Genomic DNA, 21,878 nt, shown 5'->3' on the forward strand with positions numbered 1-21,878 from the left:
AGGATATGGGAAAAAAATATTTGTTGTATGTCAATTATGCCTCAATTAAAAAAAAAAAGACATCTTATGCTATTTTATTTAAATAAAGCTGTTAAAATAGTAAAAAAAAAAATCACAGGAGATACTCAATATAGTAAAGTAAGCTCTTCTATTTATTAACTTGGGAATATAGTGAAAGTTATATTATTAAATTTAGCTAGCTCTAAATTACTACCGAAGATAACATATATGGTTTTCCACCTACTTCTTCATTAAAAACTAGCTAAAAAACTTAAGAGGGTATATTATAACAAAAAGCAAGTCATGAATAATAGACTCAGAGTTCCTGTCATGGCTCAGCGGTTGACAAACCCAACTAGTATCCTTGAGGTTGCAGGTTCGATCCTTGGCCTTTCTCAGTGGGTTAAGGATCTGGTGTTGCCATGACCTGTATGTAAGTTGCAGATACGGCTCAGATCCTGCACTGCCGTGGCTGTGGCTATGGTGTAGACCAGCAGCTGTAGCTCCCATCTGACTCCTAGCCTGGGAACTTCCATATGCCATGGGTGCAGTCCTAAAAGACAATAAATAAGTAAATAGTAGACTTTATGGGCAATAAAAAATTTTTTTTCGATATATCCCTAGTATCTCAGTAGAACATGCAAATTTAAAAAGAATTCTTACCAGCATTGTTTTCCCATTTCCAGGTGGACCAAAGAGTAACAATCCTCTGGCAGGAGCTCTAAGCCTGTGAACAACTTAAAAATATATACTTTAACTCACAACTATGATTCTGGAGGTACGTTTCCCAGACAGTTAAACTATTATTTGTTATCTAAAAAGCACCCATTTTACAGCAGCAGCCTTCCAAAGAGAGCTGTCCAGAGCTCTAAAGAGAACACATAATCAGGAGTTCTCGTGGAGCAGAGGAAATTAATCCAACTGGGATCCATGAGGTTACGGGTTTGATTCCTGGCCTCAACCAGTGGGTTAAGGATCTGGCATTGCCGTGAGCTGTGGTGTAGGCCGAAGACTCGGCTCAGATCTGGCATTGCTGTGGCTGTGGCATAGGCCGGCAGCTACAGTTCCAATTAGACCCCTAGCCTGGGAACCTCCATATGCCACCAGTATGGCCCTATAAAGACAAAAAAAAAAAAAAAAAAAAAAGAGAACATGTAATCAACAAATTAGTATAATTAGTAAAAACAGAAGAAAATAAAATGAAGTAAAACCAAATCCTCATTGATAGAAATGAAAAGCAGACTTGGGAATTCCCATTATGGTGCAGCAGAAATGAATCCGACTAGTAACCATGAGGTTTCAGGTTCGATTCCTGGCCTCACTCAGTGGGTTAAGGACCAGCGTTGCCGTGAGCTGTGGTGTAGGTCACAGATGCGGCTCGGATCTGGCGTGGCTCTGGCTCTGGCGTAGGCCAGCAGCTGTAGCTCTGATTCGACCCCTAGCCTGGGAACCTCCATATGCCATGGGTGTGGCCCTAAACAGCAAAAAAAAAAAAAAAAAAAAAAAAAAAGCAGATTGGACAAATAAGACATTGAACATAGGTCTCCTTCTATACTCGCTTTAGAAATCTCATCAAAATAAAAGCAAATGAATAAAAAAGATATAAACCTTTAAAACAAACAAAAATCCAGGAAAGAACAGAGGACACAAGTTTTTGTAGATGGAGAATTGACAAAATGTGGTAAATTATTTAACAGAGTTGAGGTAGCTAAAACATAAACGCCTGTTTGTGAAAGGATACCCAGATACAAGGAGCACATTAAATAAACCCTAGAAGGAGTTCCCACCATGGCAGAGTGGGTTAAGAATATGACAGCAATGGTTCGGGTCAATCCCGTGCCACCTGGCGCAATGGGTTAAAGGATCCGGCATTTGCTGAAGCTTCAGCATAGGTGGTAGCTGTGGCCTGGATTCATAGCCTGGCCTAGGAACTTCCACAGGCCACAGATGTGGCCATAAAAAATAAAAATAAAAATTAAGGAGTTCCCACTGTGGCTCAGCAGGTTAAGAATATGATGAGTATCTATGAGGATGCGGGTTGATCCCTTGCCTTGCTCAGCAGGTTAAGGATCCAGTGTTTCCCTGAGCTGTAGCTCTGATTAGACCACTAGCCTGGGAACTTCCACAGGTGCAGCCACAAAAAGCAAAAAATAAGTAGTTAATTAATTAAAAATAAAAAACCCTGGAAAAGCTAGGGAACTGGAGGCATCAAGTACCACAGAAAGGAACAGTTAAGAGAGGTGGCCAAAAAGAAGAGAAGGGATTCACAAGTTTGTATGACTAAAAACTGAACCCATGCTCCTGCCCCTACCAAGAGCACTCTGGCAAGTACCCCTCTTCCACAACCAAAGGAGGAAGTTTAACTTACTCATTCATTTAAATTTTATGGCTGCACCTGCAGCATATGGAAGTTCCCAGGCCAGGTTCTGAATTCAAGCTGCAGGTGAGACCTACACTGCAGCTGCAGCAATGCTGCATCCTTTAACCCAATGCATCAGGCTGGGGATGGAACCTGAGCCTCTGTAGTGACCTGAGCCACTGCAGTTGGATTCTTAACCCACTGTGCCACAGTGAGAACTCTGGGAAGTTTTATTCTTTAAGGAAATTAAACCAGAGTCTCCAAACTCACAGATACCAGGCATGATGGGAGAATCAAGGGTGAAGCACCAGGATAATAAGACTTTGCTCAGGAGTGAAGATATATGTACTTTATGTTCAACCATATGAACTGGCTGATATTAACTTAAAAAAAAAAAGTTTTGAGTGGTTTTAAGTTTACAAAAAATTTAATGAAAAATACAAAGAGTTTCCATATAACTCCTCACCTCCCCCGTTTCCCCTACTATTAACACCTGCATTAGCACTGTACATTTAATATAGCTGATGCATATTGATACATTAAAGTCCACAGTTTACATTCGAGTTCACTATTTGTGTCCCATATCCACCAATGCAGTTTCATATCACAGTTTCACTACCCTAAAGTACCACTTCTGTACCATTCATTTATCCCTCCCTCTTTCCTCATGAACCCTCGGCAACCACTGATCTTTTTACTGTCTCCATAGTTATTCCAGAAAGTCACATAGTTGGAATCATACAATATTAGCCTTTTCAGATTGGCTTCTTTGATTTAGTAATGTGCATTTAATATTCCTTTATGTATCTTGGTGGCTTGACAGCTCATTTCTTTTTTAAAAATTGTTTTCGTTGGGAGTTCCCGTGGTGGCTCCGTGGTTAATAAATCCGACTAGGAACCATGAGGTTGCAGGTTCGATCCCTGGCCTTGCTCATTGGGTTAAGGATCCGGTGTTGCCATGAGCTGTTGTATGGGTCGCAGACACGGCTCGGATCCCGAGTTGCTGTGGCTCTGGCATAGGCCAGCAGCTATAGCTCCGATTTGACCCCTAGCCTGGGAACCTCCATATGCCGTGGGAGCGGCCCAAGAAATGGCAAAAAGACCAAAAAAAAAGACAAAAAAAAAAAAAGAAAAAAAATTTTATAGGCATTCCCTTGTGGTGCAGTGGGTTAAGGATCCAGCCTTGTCACTGCTGTAGCTCAGGTCACTGTTGTGGTGCAGGTTCAGTCCCTAGCCTGGGAACTTCCATATAGAACAGGCATAGCCAAAAAATAAATTTTTCCATTATAGTCAATTTACATTGTTCTGTCAATTGATAGCTCACTTTTTAGTGCTGAATATTACATTATACAGATACAACATTGCTTCTCCACCAGCGATGAATAAGAGTTCCTATTGCTCTACATTGCCACTAATATCTGATGTTGTCAGAGTTTTGAATTTTAGTCATCCTGAGAAATCGTATTGTTTAACTTGCAATTACCTAATGATAAATCATGTTCAGTATTTTTTTCAAATGCATTTCACCTTTGCATCTTCTTTGATGAGGTGTCCATTCAAATCTTTTTGCCCACATTTTAATTGGATTGTTTATTTTTTTATTGTCGAGTTTTACAAGTTTCTTGGGCCGCTCCCGCGGCATATGGAGGTTCCCAGGCTAGGGGTCCAATCAGAGCTGTAGCCACTGGCCTACACCACAGCCACAGCAACACGGGGATCCAAGCCGAGTCTGCAACCTACACCACAACTCATGGCAACACTGGATCTTTAACCCACTGAGCAAGGGCAGGGACCAAACCCGCAACCTCATGGTTCCTAGTCGGATTCATTAACCACTGCGCCACAAGAGGAACTCCTAATCTGTTTCTTAAGATCCATGATATAATAATCTGTGTGAATATAGCTGTGTTTAAATATATGTATTTTATTCTGTAAAAAAAAAAAAATTAAAAAAAGAGTAAAGCAGAAGCTGAATGACTTCTAGTACAGTCCAGGTATTTTCCTACTACCGTTACAATTTTAGACACTTTTTTTTTTTTTTTGGTCTTTTTGCCATTTCTTGGGCCACTCCCACGGCATATGGAGGTTCTTAAGCTAGAGGTTGGGCTGGAGCTGTAGAGCTGTAGCTGCCAGCCTACACCAGAGCTACAGCAACGTGGGATCTGAGCCACGTCTGCAACCTATACCACAGCTCATGGCAACTCCGGATCCTTAACCCACTGAGCAAGGGCAGGGACCAAACCCAAAACCTCATGGTTCCTAGTCGGATTCGTTAACCACTGAACCACAACGGGAACTCCTAGACATGTTTTTATACCCTAAAAAAGCACAATATTTAATAAATACTAAAACCCACACTTTAGAATTAGATGGTAGCTATAGCATTGAGGAGGCAGTCTAATCTTGGGTATTTTATTTATTTCATTTCCTAGATCTACCACTTAACTATAATCCTGAGCAAGAAATTTAGGTTTTAGGACTAGTATATCAACAAAATCCTTTTCATGTCTACAATTACATGAATCTCTTCAACAAGCATCTTTTTGTCAGTACTCATTCTGCTGCATTCACTAGTCTTATATAACCCCAGGTAAAAAGCCCAAAATGTAAGCTATGATATGTTTCCACAAAGTGTGGCCTGAAATGGTACAGAAGATAAATCTAGATCACATATGGACAAATCATTTCTATTTTAATAATTCTCAAATTTTTATTGTGTTAGCAAAATCTCAATTAGTATATCAAACCAGTCATTGCACACATATTGCTGCTTACAATGAGCAAGGAGTCAAATAAAGAAAGCAGATCTGGAGTTCCCATCGTGGCACAGTGGAAATGAATCCAACTGGGAACCATGAGGTTTCGGGTTTGATCCCTGGCCTTGCTCAATGGGTTAAGAATCCAGAGTTGCCATGAGCTGTGGTACAGGTCACAGACGCAGCTTGGATCTGGTGTTGCTGTGGCTGTGGTATACGACAACAGCTACAGCTCCAACTGGACCCCCAGGCTGGGAACCTCCATATGCCACAGGTATGGCCCTAAAAAGATAAAAGACCAAAAAAAAAAGAAAGAAAGAAAGAAAGAAAGCAGACCTAAAAAATAGTAAGTTCCCAGTATAGTTGGTACTCACGAGCTATAAATGCAATGACAGTAGTAAAGAATGACAAACTAAAAAAATAGAGCCACACAACCTTTAGACATTCACTTGGATGTGCATTCTGGAGTTCCCATCGTGGCACAGAGGAAACAAATCTGACTAGGAACCATGAGTTTTGGGGTTTGATCCCTGGCCTCACTCAGTAGATTAAGGATCCAGCATTGCCATGAGCTGCGGTGTAGGTCACAGATGAGGCTCAGATCTGGTGTGGCTGTGGCTATAGCGTAGGCCGGCAGCTGTAGCTCCGATCAGATCCCTAGCCCTGGGAACCTCCATATGCCACAGGTGTGGCCCTAAAAAGCAAAAAAAAAAAAGGGGGGGGGAAGAAAGTGCATTCATTACGATGCATCACATGACATGTATTTTCACTAGATTTTGTAAATGAGTCCATTAAGATTTGAAGGTTCAAGGAAAAGAGAAATAACTGATCAAGGATGGATCCTCAGATTTGTGTTTTACAACATTATCAGAACAGCACCAAATATGCAATCTGTGAATTATGCAAATCCAAAACAATCTAAGTATGGAAAATCAAAATTTATTATCAACTCCAAGATTACTTAACTTTCTTAAGGATGGAGGTTTAAGTCTCTACTCAACATTCACCAGCTCTCTACTTACTTTGATGACTTAATACCCTTTAAAATAATTCTTTTAAACAATTTTATCTTAATTTTTCTTTTTTCTCCAGAATGATTCCTGCCTCTTAATTTTAAATCTCTTACCCTGATATAAAAATTATTTCCTACTACCTACTTTTCCTATAAATTTAATTACAAATAGACTAGATAAACAATAAGACCCTACACTATAGCACAGAGAAATATTCTCAATATCCTATAATAAACAATAATGGAAAAGAATATACAAACAAGAATGTGTGTGTGTATAACTGAATCACTTTGCTATACAGGAGAAATTAACATGGCATTATAAATTAACTATAGCTCGAGTTTTTAAAAAATGGAGGAGTTCCCATCATGACTCAGTGGTAATAAACGTAACTAGTATCCATGAGGATGCAGGTTCAATCCCTGGCCTTGCTCAGTGGGTTAAGGATCTGGTGTTGCCATGAACTATGGTGTAGGTTGCAGATGTGGCTAGGTTACCGAGTTGCTGTGGCTATGATGCAGGGTGGCAGCTGTAGCTCTGATTCAACCCCTAGCCTGGGAACTTCCATATACTGCAGGTACAGCTTAAAAAGACAAGAAATAAAAATAAAAATAATTTAGGAGTTCCTATGTGGCTCAGCGGAAACAAATTCGACTATGAATCATGAGGTTGCACGTTTGAACTCTGGCCTCGCTCACTGCGTTAGGATCTGGCGTTGCCGTGAGCTGTGGTGCAGGTCGCAGATGCAGCTCGGATCCCATGTCACTGTGGCTGTGGTATAGGCCGGCAGAGTAGCTCCGATTTGACCCCTAGCCTGGGAACCTCCATATGCTGCAGGTTTGACCCTAAAAAGCAAAATAAATAAATAAGTGGGAAGAAAACCCCAACAATAAAGAATATTTGAGGAGTTCCCGTTGTGGCTCAGTGGTTGATGAATCTGACTATGAACCATGAGGTTTCAGGTTCAGTCCCTGGCCTTGCTCAGTGAGTTAAGGATCCAGCATTGCCATGAGCTGTGGTGTAGGCTGCAGACGGCTAGGATCTCGAGTTGCTGTGGCTCTGGCATAGGCCAGCGGCTACAGCTCCGATTCGACCTCTAGCCTGGGAACTTCCATATGCCGAGGGAGTGGCCCTAGGAATGGCAAAAAGACTAAAAAAAAAAAAAAAGAATATTTGAAAAGGTTAAAGAAACAAACAAAACAAAAGGATTGGGAAATAGGAACCATTATAATTGTTCTCCTCTCCAACATAAATAACTCGTCAACAACAACTGCTAATGTTTCTTCATTTAAAAAATATTAAATCTACTGTTGTATGAATTAATCATTCTAGTATAGTTCAAACTTTTCTTCACTGCCACTATGGATTCAGTAATGAATGATGCTGTAGGAAAATGATAATATGAAGTCCTTACCTCAGGCCTCAGAGAAGGAAGAATGACAATTTCTTGCAATGCTTGTTTTGCCAATTCTTGACCAGCTATATCATCAAATTTAACAGCTGTTCCACTAAGAAACAGAATTTTAGTTAGCCCCACAACAGAAATATACTTCAGTTGTTATAATATTAACTCTAAGTTCTATGTAATGTAGCAATTTTTATGTTAAATGTGAAACTATAATGAAATCAGTAAAGCAATGATTTTCTACATTTACAGTAATTGAAAAACCATTATAAAAATTAAATATATAAATCAGACAAGGTATTTATTATCTATTTCACTCATGTTAAATTTTTAAACCCCATAAAATAAAACAGTTCAGATGACAAAACTTACTTGTCCACAATTTCGTTCATTATAAAGTTAGCAAGGTTGCTGTCCACATTCCTAAAATTCTTCAAGTCTTTCTTTTTACGGGGAGCAGTTGTAGGAGTGGAAGGTTTATTTGTTCTATTTGTTTTTGGTGTACTCTTAAAAGACACAAAATTTTAATGTGAAAACACACATAATGTTCATACTTTTCACAAGTGAATTAACCTTAACGTTCACAGAATTAAAGGCTTAAAAGTAGCAAAAAAAAGTTTACAAAAATCCAAAAGTTTCATTTTTACTCCAAGATAAAATGGCATTCACTATAGAACCACATTTGGCATGAATTGAGTTTAAAGAAGATTTTATCCAGAGAGGTTTAGTTACTACTAAAAAAGGGCTCAGAGTTCCCATTGTGGCTCAGCAGGTTAAAAATCAGACTAGTATCCATGAGGATTCAGGTTCAATTCCTGGCCTTGCTCAGTGGGTTAAGGATCCGGCATTGCTGCAATTGTGGAGCAGATCACAGATGCAGCTTGGATCTGGTGTGGCTGTGGCTGTTGCACAGGCTGATGGCTACAGCTCTGATTCAACCCCTAGCCCAGAACTTCCATATGCTGCAAGTGCGGCCCTCCTAAAAACACACACAAAAAAAGAATTCCCTTACAGCACAGCAAGTTAAGGATAAGGACATGGTACTGTCACTGGAGCAGCTCAGGTCACTGCTACGGCACAGGTTTGATTCCTGGCCATGAATTTCCACATGTTGCTGACAATGACATCATGTAATTTGTTTGGCCACACTCACAGCATGTGAAAGGGATCAAACCCATGCCACAGCAGCCACCAGACTCATGGCAGTAACATGTCAGATTCTTAGCCCATTGTGCCACAAGTGAACTTCCGCAGTCATGTAATTTTGATCCTTGTTAGAACTGTAACAAATCTTGAAGTTCCCTTGTGGCGCAATGGGCTAAGGATCCAGTATTGCCCCTGGAGTGGCAGAGACTGCAGCTGCAGCTCGGAGTCAATCCCTGGCTCAGAAAATTTCTTACACCATGGGAGCAACTGAAAAGAAAAAAAAAAAAAAAGAACAGTAACAAAACTTTATGTATTTAATGCTATAAAACTTTTATGTAAATTTAATTAAAATAATAACAAATTTAAAATGAACTATATAGTATTATATAAAACAGACTAGAAAATCAAAATTACTATTAAAAAGCCTAATTAGGACCAAAAAGAATTTAAAAGATCTGCTTTTTAGCAGTAAGGTGCCACTGCTACATAGATTTTTAGAAATCAAAATTAAAAAATAGAAGAACTATATTAAATGTTGTGGAGACATCAATTCTCTAAGGTATTATAATGTACTTGTAATAAATTTAAGCAAACGTATCACCTTCAAGATTTTCTATCTGCAAGAGCACAGCAATTAAAGTTACTGTCGGAGTTCCCATTGTGGCTCAGTGGTTAACGAATCCAACTAGGAACCATGAGGTTGCAGGTTCGATCCCTGGCCTTGCTCAGTGGGTTAAGGATCCAGCATTGCCGTAAGCTGTGGTGTAGGTCGCAGATGTGGCTCGGATCTGGTATTGCTGTGGCTCTGGCGTAGGCTGGCAGCTACAGCTCCGATTAGACCCCTAGCCTGGGAACCTCCATATGCCGCAGGTGCGGCCCTAGAAAATAGACAAAAAAAAAAAAGTTACTTTCGCCAAATACCTTATGAGTGGCAGTTGTAGGACCAGGCCCCTGTCTCATTCCAGAAACAATGGATAAACCGCTGCAGCTAGGTGCTCTGTGGTGGCCTGAAAGACCTGTGGATCCAGTTTTCATAATCGCTTTTGAACGAGGCAGTGAATTACTAGGGTGTGTTAAGGGGTCTTTTCTTTTAGGAACAGCTCCACTTTCTAGCAAGGAAAAAAATGAAATCATCATAGTTAGAAAATTATAGCTAAACATTATAAAAAGTAACATAAAGACCCATACACATCTGTGAGACTGATAATTTTTTTTTACCTCAGCAATATTTCAAAATAAGATTGCAATCATAATATATACCAGAGTGTTCATAAGGTCTGTTACTGGGTATGCACAAGATGACGGTTATTGAGCTTTTTCCTTTTCCTGATGTATATTCTAATTTTCTTATAAGGAATATGTACTTGTAATAAAAAGAAATAACTTTATTTGTGGGGACATGAGGAGAATATAAAAATGTTACCAAGCAAATAAAGTTGCCAAAAATTTAAGAAGCAAAATGCAGCAAAGGCATTAGGAAAAAAATAGCACTTGGTTACAAACTTCTAAGACTATAAAATAGTACAAAAGTCTAGTGTATGTCAAAAAAAAGTTTTAAAAATTAATTTTAAAGGATATAAAAATACGGTTTTTGGAGATTCCGGCATGGCTCAGCGGTAACGAACCCAATTAGTATACGTGAGCATGACATAAACGTCTATCACTGAGAATCCACTTATTTAAAATCTCTGGATTTAAATTAAGAAAGTAAGCAGTTGCTGTGTGGCTCAGCAGGTTAAGAACCCAACTAGTATCCATGAGGATGCAGGTTCGACCCCTGGCCTTGCTCAGTGGGTGAGGATCTGGTGCTGCTGTGAGCTGTGGTGTAGGCGGAAGACATAGCTTAGGTCCCGGGTTGTGGTGGCTGTGGTGTACACCAGCAGCTGCAGCTCCAGTTCGACCCCTAGCCTGGGAACTTCCATATGCAATGGGTGTGGCCCTAAAAAAAAGACAAAAATAAGATGCAGTTTTTAATATGCCAAGTATTTTAAGTTACATATGTGTAAATAAACATGTATATAACACCTTCGAATAAGTCTAAAAGGTCACCTGACCTACCCACAGTGCTCTTCTACATGAATTACAGACTTCTGAATGTTCAAATCTCACTGCTTCTAAATAATATTCTCACATACTATATAACAAAACATCAGTGCATTAATAACAATGTTTACTCTGAAGATAGGTATTAAATCAGTCACCAAATTAGGGTAGCCTAGAGAAAAGACAAAAACCTTATATTTGATTTTGTCATCAAACCCCTTAACATGGATGGCTTAAGGAAACTCACAAGAAGGGAATTTAAGGAGTTCCCTTGTGGTGCAGTGGGTTAAGGATCCAGTGTTGTCACCACAGCTGCCGGGGTCACTGGACCAGACACTTCCACATGCCATGAGTGTAGCGCAAAAAAAAAAAAAAAAAAAAAAAAAAAAAAAAAAAGGAGGGGGAGGAGTTTCTGCTGTGGTGCAGCAGGTTAAGATCTGGTGTTGTCTCTGTGGCAGTGTGGGTATAATCTTCGCTTGATGCAGTGGGTTAGGCACACAGCATTGCTGGAGCTGTGGTATAGATCACATCTGCACCTTGGATTCAATCCCTGGCCCAGGAACTTCCATATGCCACAGATGTGTCTTTGGACAAAAAAAAGAAAAAAAAAAAAAAAAAAGGAGGGAACTTATGAGTAAATTAATCACACATTATGTCCAGTAAATAAATGCAAAGTTCTGTACTATATGTTCAAGGACCTATGGATAAATGACCCTATAAGCAGCAGCAGGAAAGTTATCCAAACAAGGGAATGACAATAAGCTTAACTGTTTTCACTATTTATTTTTTAATTAACATTTGGAATATAATCTATGAATAATAAACTGCATGTGTTTAAAATGTAAACTATATTGGCAAAATAGCTACTAAGGAGTTCCCGTCGTGGTGCAGTGGTTAGCGAATCCGACTAGGAACCATGAAGTTGCGGGTTCGATACCTGACCTTGCTCAGTGGGTTAAGGATCCGGCATTGCCATGAACTGTGGTGTAGGTCGCAGACATAGCTCGGATCCCACGTTGTTGTGGCTCTGGCCTAGGCCAGCAGCTATAGCTCCGATTCGACCCCTAGCCTGGGAACCTCCATATGCCACGAGTGTGGCCCTAAAAAGACCAAAAAAAAAAAAAAAAAAAATAGCTACTAAGATCAAGATACAAAATGTTTCCTTCATAGCCCAAAGTCTCCCTGTATCCATCTGCATTCCATTTCTATTACCTCTGGCCCTAAGCAATCACTAATCTGCTTTCTGAATAGTGGAGTCATCTGATTTAGTAATTTTTATTGACCTCGGTTCAGGGTCACTGAATATTTCATTTGACATATCCAACCAGCTATTGAGGCTACCTAATATTTTTTTTTATTTTAGCAAACTATATATTCAAGTTAAAAACTTCCATTGTTTGTATCCTGTAGTTCAGATTCTCTGCTAAGACTGCAGGTCTGTTAACAGATGACATATTTTCTCTTAATTCTTCACACATATATATCTGTGCAAATACTTTGAAATCTTCATCTGTTAAATTCAACATGTGGGCAGAGTCAAGAGTTTCTATGGATTGATTTTTTTTATTGAGTAAGAGTCACATTTTCCTATTTCTCTGCACATCTAGTAATTGTGACTTGAAAATAGGACAATGTAGATAACACATTGAAGTAGTAAGTAGATTTTGGCATATATTTCCTAAGAGAGTGGAAGGTACTCATCCAAGTGAAGTATCACAGAATGTTCCCTAAGTAGGGACACTCATGAACTAGGTATAAATGAGCTGGCTCATGTACTGAGGCTCAATGGGTATCACACATCAGGCTGCATAAATTAACTGTAAAGGCAATATGTCCCCCCAACCAGAAAATAAGAACAAAACAGACAACTAGAAATTTAAAATAAGATAGTTTGGGGAGTTCCTGTAGTAGCTCAGCAGTAATGAACTCAACCAGTATCCACGAGGTTGCGGGTTCGATCCCTGGCCTCGCTCAGTGATTAAGGATCCAGCATTGCCATGAGCTGCGGTGTAGGTCACAGACGTGGCTCGGATCTGGCGTTGCTGTGGCTGTGGTATAGTCTAGCAGCTGCAGCTCAGATTCAACCCCTAACCTGGGAACTTCCATATGCTGCAAGTGCAGCCCTAGAAACAAAAAATAAAACAAGATAGTTTGATTTTTTTTTAATGGGTCCCAGATGAGAAAGTTGCTCCCCATACTCAACCCCACATGGTAGATAAGTCTCACATGCAGAATTAAGTAGAAGAAAATACTTAAGAAGAAGATATCAAGGAATGGCATACCAGCTCTTCAGGGCTAGAAAATTTTGCTGTTTACCTTGGTAGGATTATTAGGATCTCAAATTTGTGTTTTGGAAACTTTACTATTTACATGTGGTGCACACTTACATTTCTTTGTTTTTTTTTTTTTCCAAAAAGTACATTATGAAAATGTCAGTCCTTCACAGCCTTGCTAAAAGAAACAGACAAAATACTTATCTCCATACTTGAAAAGGCGCTTGAAGTCAGATACAGGAAGGAATGGGAAAACGAATACACTACTGAGGTGGGGCTCGGTACCCAAAGACCAAACCAGAGTGAGAACTCCTTCAGGGAGAGGTGAAGCCACAAGAAAAAGAGTTGATGACCAATTGCCTCTGTCATACACAGAAATCTGCTCACGCTATTTCTTCATTAAAATCCTTAAACGTTTTTATTGCATATGAATAAAGAAAGCAGTTGTCATAATCTAAACTAAGGTTTTTCCGTTACGATTTGAACAAAGTATTATTTACTTTAATAAAATTTAAGCCCTGGACATAAATTCTTAAAAAGTCAGCAATAAAACTATCCAAGATGTCAGAGCACCTAGGAAACGACCATTTCCCCCCCATCAAACAAAACAAAATGAAACAGCATTTAATTTTCTGTAGGAGTTGATGTGATGCCCAAAGTTCATAGAAAACAAGTCTAAACCACAGTAAATAATAGTATTCTAATGTTTCTCCTCACTATGTGAACTCAGCTTCAAATTTTTTGAACAGGTACTATGATAAAACATTCATGTGTTATGTACATGCACTAAAAATTGGTATGTAAGAAAAATTAAAATTTCTATCTCAAAAAACACCACCTTCATAAAAACCTTGGGATAGCTACCCATGAAAAAAACCAAAAAGCTCAAAATAAAATAGAAGGAAAAGAATATGCTAGTAATCTAGGAAAATGAACCTTCATATTTTTGGAGATTATAAAATATGCAAATAAAACATGTTGAGAATGGCTATACACTGCTGTTACATGTTTACACACCACAAATGAAAGGGATACTGCACTTTCCATACAGCCCTGTGAAAACAAAAACCAATCAAATCCACCATTATTAAATCAAATCAATACACTTAGGTTAAGTAGGACTCTACTTTGAATGCAAACTTTATTATTTTACATGTTAGTTAACCTAAACCCACCTGACTGGAGATGTCCGTTGCGGCATGTCAAGTTAGTACTATCATTATAGACGTCCATCTGTGACTTGGAAAATTGCAAAACTGGTTGCAGCTTCTCTATGCAACAAAGAAGGGTAAAAAAGAACAAAATAAACAAAAAGAAAAAATATATAATGAAAAAATAAAATGTATATGTGAAAATAAAAAATGATTCAAGGTGTTACAAGGTTATTCATTACATGATGAAGGGGTTTTGCATTTATATAAAATTATCTTTAAAAATACAATTACCCAAGGCAACAGAAAAAAAAAAGCAAAAATAAACCAATGGGACCTAATCAAACTAACAAGCTTTTGCACAGCAAAGGAAATCATAAAAAAAACAAAAAGACAGCCTATGGAATGGGAGAAAATAGTTTCACACAACACAACTGATAAGAGCTTTAACCTCTAAAATATACAAAGAACTTATACAAATTCAACAGGAAAAAAACCTTCAACCCAATTGAAAAATGGGCAAAAGACCTGAACAGACATTTCTCCAAAGAGGATATACAGATGGCCAACAAGTACATGAAAAAGTGCTCAACATCACTGATTATTAGATAAATGCAAATCAAAACTACTATGAGGTACCACCTCACACCATTCAGAATGGCCATCATTAATAAGTCCACAAATACAAATGCTGGAGAGGATGTGGAGAAAAGGGAATCCTACACTGTTGGTGAGAATGTAAATTGTTACAACCACTATGGAAAACAGTATGAAGGTACCTCAGTTTTCTGAGGTACCATGAGAAAACTAATTATAGAACTACCATATGACCCAGCAAGCCACTCTTGGGCATATGTCTGGGCAAAACTTTCCTTGAAAAAGACACATGCACCTGTATATTCACTGCAGCACTATTCACAATAGCCAAGACATGGAAACAACCTAAATGTCCACCGACAGATGAATGGATTAAGAAGATGTGATATATATACACAATGCAATACTACTCATCCATAAAAAAGAACAAAATAATGCCATTTGCAGCAACATGGATGGAACTAGAGACTCTCATCCTAAGTGAAGTCAGTCAGAAAAAGACAAATACCATATGATATCACTTATATCTGGAATTTAATATAGGGCACAAATAAACCTATCCACAGAAAAGAAACTCATGGACTTGGAGAACAGACTTGTGGTTGCCAAGGGGGAGGGGGAGGGAGTGGGATGGGCTGGGAATATGGGGTTAACAGATGCAAACTATTGCCTTTGGAATGGATAAGCAATGATATCCTGCTGTATAGCACTTGTGACAGAGCATGATGGAAGATAATGTGAGAAAAAGAATATATATATGTATGTGTGACTGGGTCACTTTGCTATACAGCAGAAAATTAACAGAACACTGTAAACCAACTACAATGGAAAAAATAAAAATCATTAAAAAGTACAGTTAGTAAAAACTGAGACATTAAAATATCAATGGAAATGAACAATAACTATCTTCAAAACATGCATTATTCAGGTTTGATAACCTGAGGTAATTCTATATCACTACTATCAAATCATAAGTATTTTCAGAATATCTAATACATCAAAACCATTGTGTAGAAAGAGCAGGATGGAGAAAGAAAGAGAACATTAAAAAGGTTTTACAGAGAAAGGATCTGAAAAGTAGAAAGGACATTTCAGAAAAGAAGAAACAACACAGAAGGAAACTCTAAGGAGTATCTAGTAAATGCCATGTACTCAGCTACCCTAGCATATGTCCGACATAACAAAGCCGAATGGTATTAGTATGCTGCAGAACTGTGTCTACAGCACCCTAACACTTATTTAAATGGACAAACGTGTATACTTGTACATGTGAAAATTATCTCTAAAAAGGATCCAAAGAAACTGTAATACCAGCTGCCCCTGGGGAGGGAAATGAGCATAGTATGATAGATGTTTTTCATACCTGAACTTCTGAAATTCAGTGGCATGTGCTTACATTACCTTCTTTCTTTGGGTCGCATCCATAGCACATGGAAGTTCCCAGGTCAGAGGTCAAATCTGCACCACAGCTGTAACCCGAGCCACAGCAGTGACAATGCTGATCCTTAACCCACTGAGAAACCAGGGTACTCCTTATATTACCTATTTTTGTTTATTTATTTATTTTTTTGCAAGGCATCCGGAAGTTCACAGGCTAGGGGTCTAATCAGAGCTATAGATGCTGGCCTACTCCACAGCCACAGCAACACAGGTTCTGAGCTGTGTATGCGACCTACACCACAGACCATGGCCATACTGGATCCTTAATCCATTGACGGAGGCCAGAAACTGAACCCACATCCTCATGGATACTAGTCAGATTCGTTTCCACTGAGCCACAATGGAAACTACTATTACCTATTTTTAAATGAGTCCAACATTTTAAAGGATAGTTTCAACCATCTCCTCACTTCAAATGACAACAAATCCTTTCAGATCTGGGTCTCTAGGCCTAGCACCTGAAGCCCAGGAGTGTAGAAGTTGAGTTTCCTTGCCACTCCACACCACTGCTGCACTCTCTTTCCCCAGCAGAGTCAATCCATATTGCTAGCTGGTGAATACCCTGCTCCACTTACTAACATAAACTTGCTTCAGTGTCAACTTTCAGAAAGTCTCAAGGATTAAATAAAATAATACACAGGAGTCCCCATCGTGGTGTAGCGGAAATGAATCCAACTAGGAACCATGAGGTTGTGGTTTTGATCCCTGGCCTCACTCAGTGGGTTAAGGATCCTGCATTGCTGTGGCTATGGCGTAGGCTGTCAGCTATAGCTCCGATTTGATCTCTAGCCTGGGAACCTCCATATGCCACGGGTGTGGCCCTAAAAAGTAAGTAGGTAAGTAAATAAATAAATAAATAAATACAATACAATACAATACAATACATAAAGTACCTGCTCTATGCCTCATTCATAAGAGGGGCTCAATTCCGACCAAATTTATTTTGTTAAAATATTCCAAGTTATCATTACTGATTCTTTTCTCCTGCATTAAGTCAATAAATATATGCAAAAACGTAGCACGTGTATATATACTAACTCTCCTGAACTTTTATTTCTAAGGTCAGACAAGCAGGCGCCCTGCTTGGTTTAGAGTACAGCCACATAGGCCTCTGGGACAGGTTAAATAGCAGCTACCCTTTCTGCACAAAGCACAAAGTATTGCACAGCTTTTGTGTCCTAGAACTGGCTGATACAATATACTTTGGAGCCCATTTTTTTTGGTTGCTGTTGTTAGTTAACAGGTAGGTCATCTGATTTTTCTCAGTGATAATACTCTTCAAATCACCATACTGAGAAAGGAACCATTGTGTTGGTAAAAGACATAAATTAGAAAAACCCGATATGTAAATGTCCTATTTATCAATTAACACTCTTTCCAATAAAATGTAACAAAATTTCACATAAACATTCATTATATAGTAAAAAAATTAAATCCTTAGTTTTAATAATAATAACTAAAAATAAAAAGTCATAGAACTTTGTTTTTTGGATGTGTAGATTTACACATGCAAAAACAAAATAGCAGGACACAGCTAATGTGAACCTGTTCCAATTCTTTTATTTTTTTTGGAAGAAAATACACCTAGTTTAATGCTCCCTTTTAGAATGACTAAAGGTGGAGTTCCTGTCGTGGCACAGTGGTTAACGAATCTGACTAGGAACCATGAGGTTTCGGGTTCGATCCCTGGCCTTGATCAGTGGGTTAAGGATCTGGCGTTGCCATGAACTGTGGTTTAGGATGCAGATGCGGCTCGGATCCCGCATTGCTGTAAGGATCCGACTAGACCCTTAGCCTGGAATCTCCATATGCCGCAGAAGCGACCCTAGAAAAGGCAAAAAAAAAAAAAAAAAAACCAGAATGACTAAAGGTCATGCGGATTAACCAATGATTTAAAATAAAAGTCACCTTGCTTCCTGATCCCCTCACATGCAATCCCCAAACAACCACCTCAGTGATCTACTTATACGGAAAATCTTACCACATAATTTGTCTGCTTAAAACACTTTAGTAAGAGCTCCCACTGTGGCACAATGCGGATCAGCGGCATCTTTGCAGTTCAGGGAGCAAGGTCAATCCTGGCCCGGCAATCCCATCTACTCTTAATCCCCTTTGCGTGTTTTACATTTTCCTTTTTCCATATATTTATCACCTTCTAACATATGGTATAACTTAGTTATTTTTTATGTTTATTGCCTATTATCAGTATTCCCCCTGCTGGAATATAAACTGTATGACACAGGGATCCTTGTCTACATCCTAAGCGCTTAGAACATGGTAACCACCCAAAAAAATATTTGCGAAGTTAAGAAATAAATTCAGTTTATATATCTTGGCACTGTATCTGATAAAGAGTGAGGACTTAATAACTGGACTTTGAATGAAGCTAAATTTAAAAGAAAAAAGGGGAATTGCCAAGTATACAAAGATGCTAATGCCAAAATTATCTTTTTCTTTTTTTCTTTTTTCATGGCTGCACTGGAAGCATATGGATGTTCCTGGGCTAGAGGTCAAAGAGAAGTGTTGGCTGTGGCCTACACCACAGCCACAGCAATGCCAGATCCAAACCATTTCCGTAACCTACACCACAGCTCACAACAACACTGGACCCTTAACCTAATGAACAGAGCCAGGGATCAAACCCGAGTCTTCATGAATACTAGTCGGGTTCGTAATCTGCCAAGCTACAATAGGAACATGCCCCAAATTATCTTTTCATCTATAGCAGGTTTTACACTTAAGCTTTGCTTTAACATTCATTATCACTAAACCGAAGACATTTAATATAAATGAACTCATCCGATCTTTATCAGAGAGGCTGTATCCTCTCAAACTAGTCTACATGGGGAACTCCCAGTAACAATCTCCATTCTAATTAGATACATATCAGGCATCCCACCTCTGAAAAGTCTATTTTTTAACCAGCACATAATATTCAAATATGTTCTACTATGTATTTGTGCCACTTTTTTACTGTCTTGACAGATAACTCCCAAACATTCTGAATTCTCAGAACACGAGAATATGTTGATGATGTCTTCTACTCCACCCTCTATTTTTACTTATTTATTTGTCTTTTTAGAGCCGCACCTGTGGCATATGGAGGTTCCCAGGCTAGGGTTCGAACTGGAGCTGTAGCCACTGGCATAGGCCACAGCCACAGCAATGCCAGATCTGAGCCTCATCTGCAACCTACACTACAGTTCAAGCAACACCAGATCCTTAACCCACTGAGTGAGGCCAGGGATCAAACCTGCAACCTCATGGTTCCTAGTCAGATTCATTTCTGTTGTGCCAAAACGGGAACTCCCCTCTGTCTTTTTTTGTCTTTTTGCCATTTCTTGGGCTGCTCCTGCAACATATGGAGGTTCCCAGGCTAGGGGTCCAGTCGGAGCTGTAGCCACCAGCCTATACCAGAGCCACAACAACGCGGGATCCTAGCCGCGTCTGTGACCTACACCACAGCTCATGGCAACGCCGGATCCTTAACCCACTGAGCAAGGCCAGGGACCGAACACACAACCTCATGGTTCTTAGTCGGATTCGTTAACCACTGCACCACAACGGGAACTCCTCCCCTCTCTTTTTAAAAGTAGAATCTTTCATGAATGGACATAGCACTTTTGAGGATAACAGACAACAATAGCCTAATATTAATTCCATCAATGCCTAGTTTCATGTTATATTATATATCCCCTTTTTGTCCTTTCCTCTAACACCACAAATAAGAAATTACAAAGCTGCATTTAAAGAGAAGTCTAAGAGTTCCTGCTGTGGTGCAGCAGAAACAAATCTGACTACTAACCATGAGGTTGTGGGTGTGATCCGTGGCCTCACTCAGTGGGTTAAGGATCTGGCATTGTCATGAGCTGTGGTGTAGGTCACAGATGCAGCTCGGAAGCTGCATTGCTGTGGTGTAGGTCACAGATGCAGCTCGGAAGCTGCATTGCTGTGGCTATGGCGCAGGCCAGAAGCTGTAGCTCTGATTTGACCCCTAGCCTGGGAACCTCCATATGCCTTGGGTGTGGCCCTAAAAAGCATAAATAAATAAATAAATAAATAGAAGTCTATAAATCCATGAGACGCTTCAAATGTTTTGTTTTGTTGCTTTTTGGGGCTGCAGCACACAGAAGTTCCCAGGCTAGATGGGATCCTTAACCCACTGAGCAAGGCCAGGGATCAAACCCGCAACCTCATGGTTCCTAGTCAGATTCGTTAACCACGGAGCCACGATGGGAAAGGAAACTCTTGATTTTTATCTTTTCTTTGAAGTTGTGTGATAAAACATTAGAAGGGTGAACCCACATTGCTGTGGCTATGGTGTAGACTGGCAGCTGTAGCTCCAATTCAAACCCTAGCCTGGCAACTTCCATGTGCCGTGAGTACATCCCTAAAAAGCAAAAAAAAAAAAAAAAAAAAAAAAAGATAATAATCAACTACTATATAGTTCCTGATGCAGCTCAGTGGGTTAAGAACCAAAGCAGTGCCCCTGAGAATGTGGGTTTGAACACTGGCCTTGCTCAGTGGGTTAAGGATCTGGCGTTGCCGCAAGCTATAGTGTAGGCAAGGAGCTGCAGCTTGAATTTGACCCCTGGACTGGGAATTTCCATATCCTGCAAGTGCAGCCATTAAAAAATAAATAAATAAAATAAAAAAACTATTACTCAATTTGGAACATGTTACAAAATGTTCCATAATCAAAAATAATCTTCAGCACATATATTGATACATTGTACATATACTAAAAGGTGTAATTGCTAAAGCACTTACAATCAATTAGAACAATTAGATAATTATTTTACTACAACCTTTGAGGTAATACGTCATTTCATTTGACACAGTAATAACCTTCAATTAGAATTGAGAAGAGGAGTTCCCGTCATGGCGCATTGGTTAACGAATCCGACTAGGAACCATGAGGTTGCGGTTCGGTCCCTGCCCTTGCTCAGTGGGTTAACAATCTGGCGTTGCTGTGACCTGCAGTGTAGGTCGCAGATGCGGCTCAGATCCTGAGTTGCTGTGGCTCGGCGTAGGCAGGTGGCTACAGCTCCGATTAGACCCCCAGCCTGGGAACCTCCATATGCCATGAGAAATTGCAAAAAGACAAAAAAAAAAGAAGTAAGAAGGCAAACTGTCAGCCACAGAAGCCAGGGAAAAACTGCTTTGCTAGCTATCTGAAAACAGTAAGGGTTTCCTTTTCAACAACATGGGGCAAAAAATTTATAAACACAATGGACCATATAAGAATGAATGGGTGAACAAGTAAATGAATAAAACATACATGTGTATACATGTACACAAGTCAGGGGTCGTGATTACACACAGATAAGCAGATGAAGAAAAATGAGTATTTTTGAGTATTTACTATGGGTTAGGTTCTTTCAACAATTCAATGTTCACAAATACGGTGAGATTATAATTATATATTATGAACAAAATAAAGATGACTCAGACATGCTAAATAACTTATCAAAACCACAGAGCAACAAATAAATAAAGTCAGTCTGCTTACCAAGTTTCTACTACTTCTACCACATCAAGCTATGGTAGAACCACCCAAGAAGGGTGGGTTTTAGTTCCACTTTGTTTTAAGGTAGATATACCTTAAAAATACGTTTTTAAAACCTATACCATCAAACAGAAGATGAGAAGTTTCTCTTTACAGACTTTTTCCAGCTGATGAATGCAGAAAAAA

The 21,878-nt window shown here is 39.2% G+C and overlaps 1 protein-coding gene across 2 annotated transcripts in view; it reads right to left on the reverse strand.

Annotated features, from left to right (window-relative positions):
* SPAST (spastin) overlaps positions 1–21,878 on the reverse strand; it is a 69,106-nt gene that overhangs the window by 21,828 nt on the left and 25,400 nt on the right. Inside the window, exons 4-9 of one of the 2 annotated variants that reach the window (XM_021085819.1) lie at positions 14,171–14,266; positions 9,601–9,788; positions 7,906–8,039; positions 7,543–7,636; positions 5,490–5,527; positions 664–727 (exon numbers count right to left, since the gene is read on the reverse strand). In XM_021085819.1, the coding sequence (XP_020941478.1) occupies positions 664–727; positions 5,490–5,527; positions 7,543–7,636; positions 7,906–8,039; positions 9,601–9,788; positions 14,171–14,266 (614 nt within the window). 2 annotated transcript variants of the gene reach the window in all.

This window comes from Sus scrofa, chromosome 3 (assembly GCF_000003025.6).
Source record: "Sus scrofa isolate TJ Tabasco breed Duroc chromosome 3, Sscrofa11.1, whole genome shotgun sequence".
Classification (NCBI taxonomy): domain Eukaryota; kingdom Metazoa; phylum Chordata; class Mammalia; order Artiodactyla; family Suidae; genus Sus; species Sus scrofa.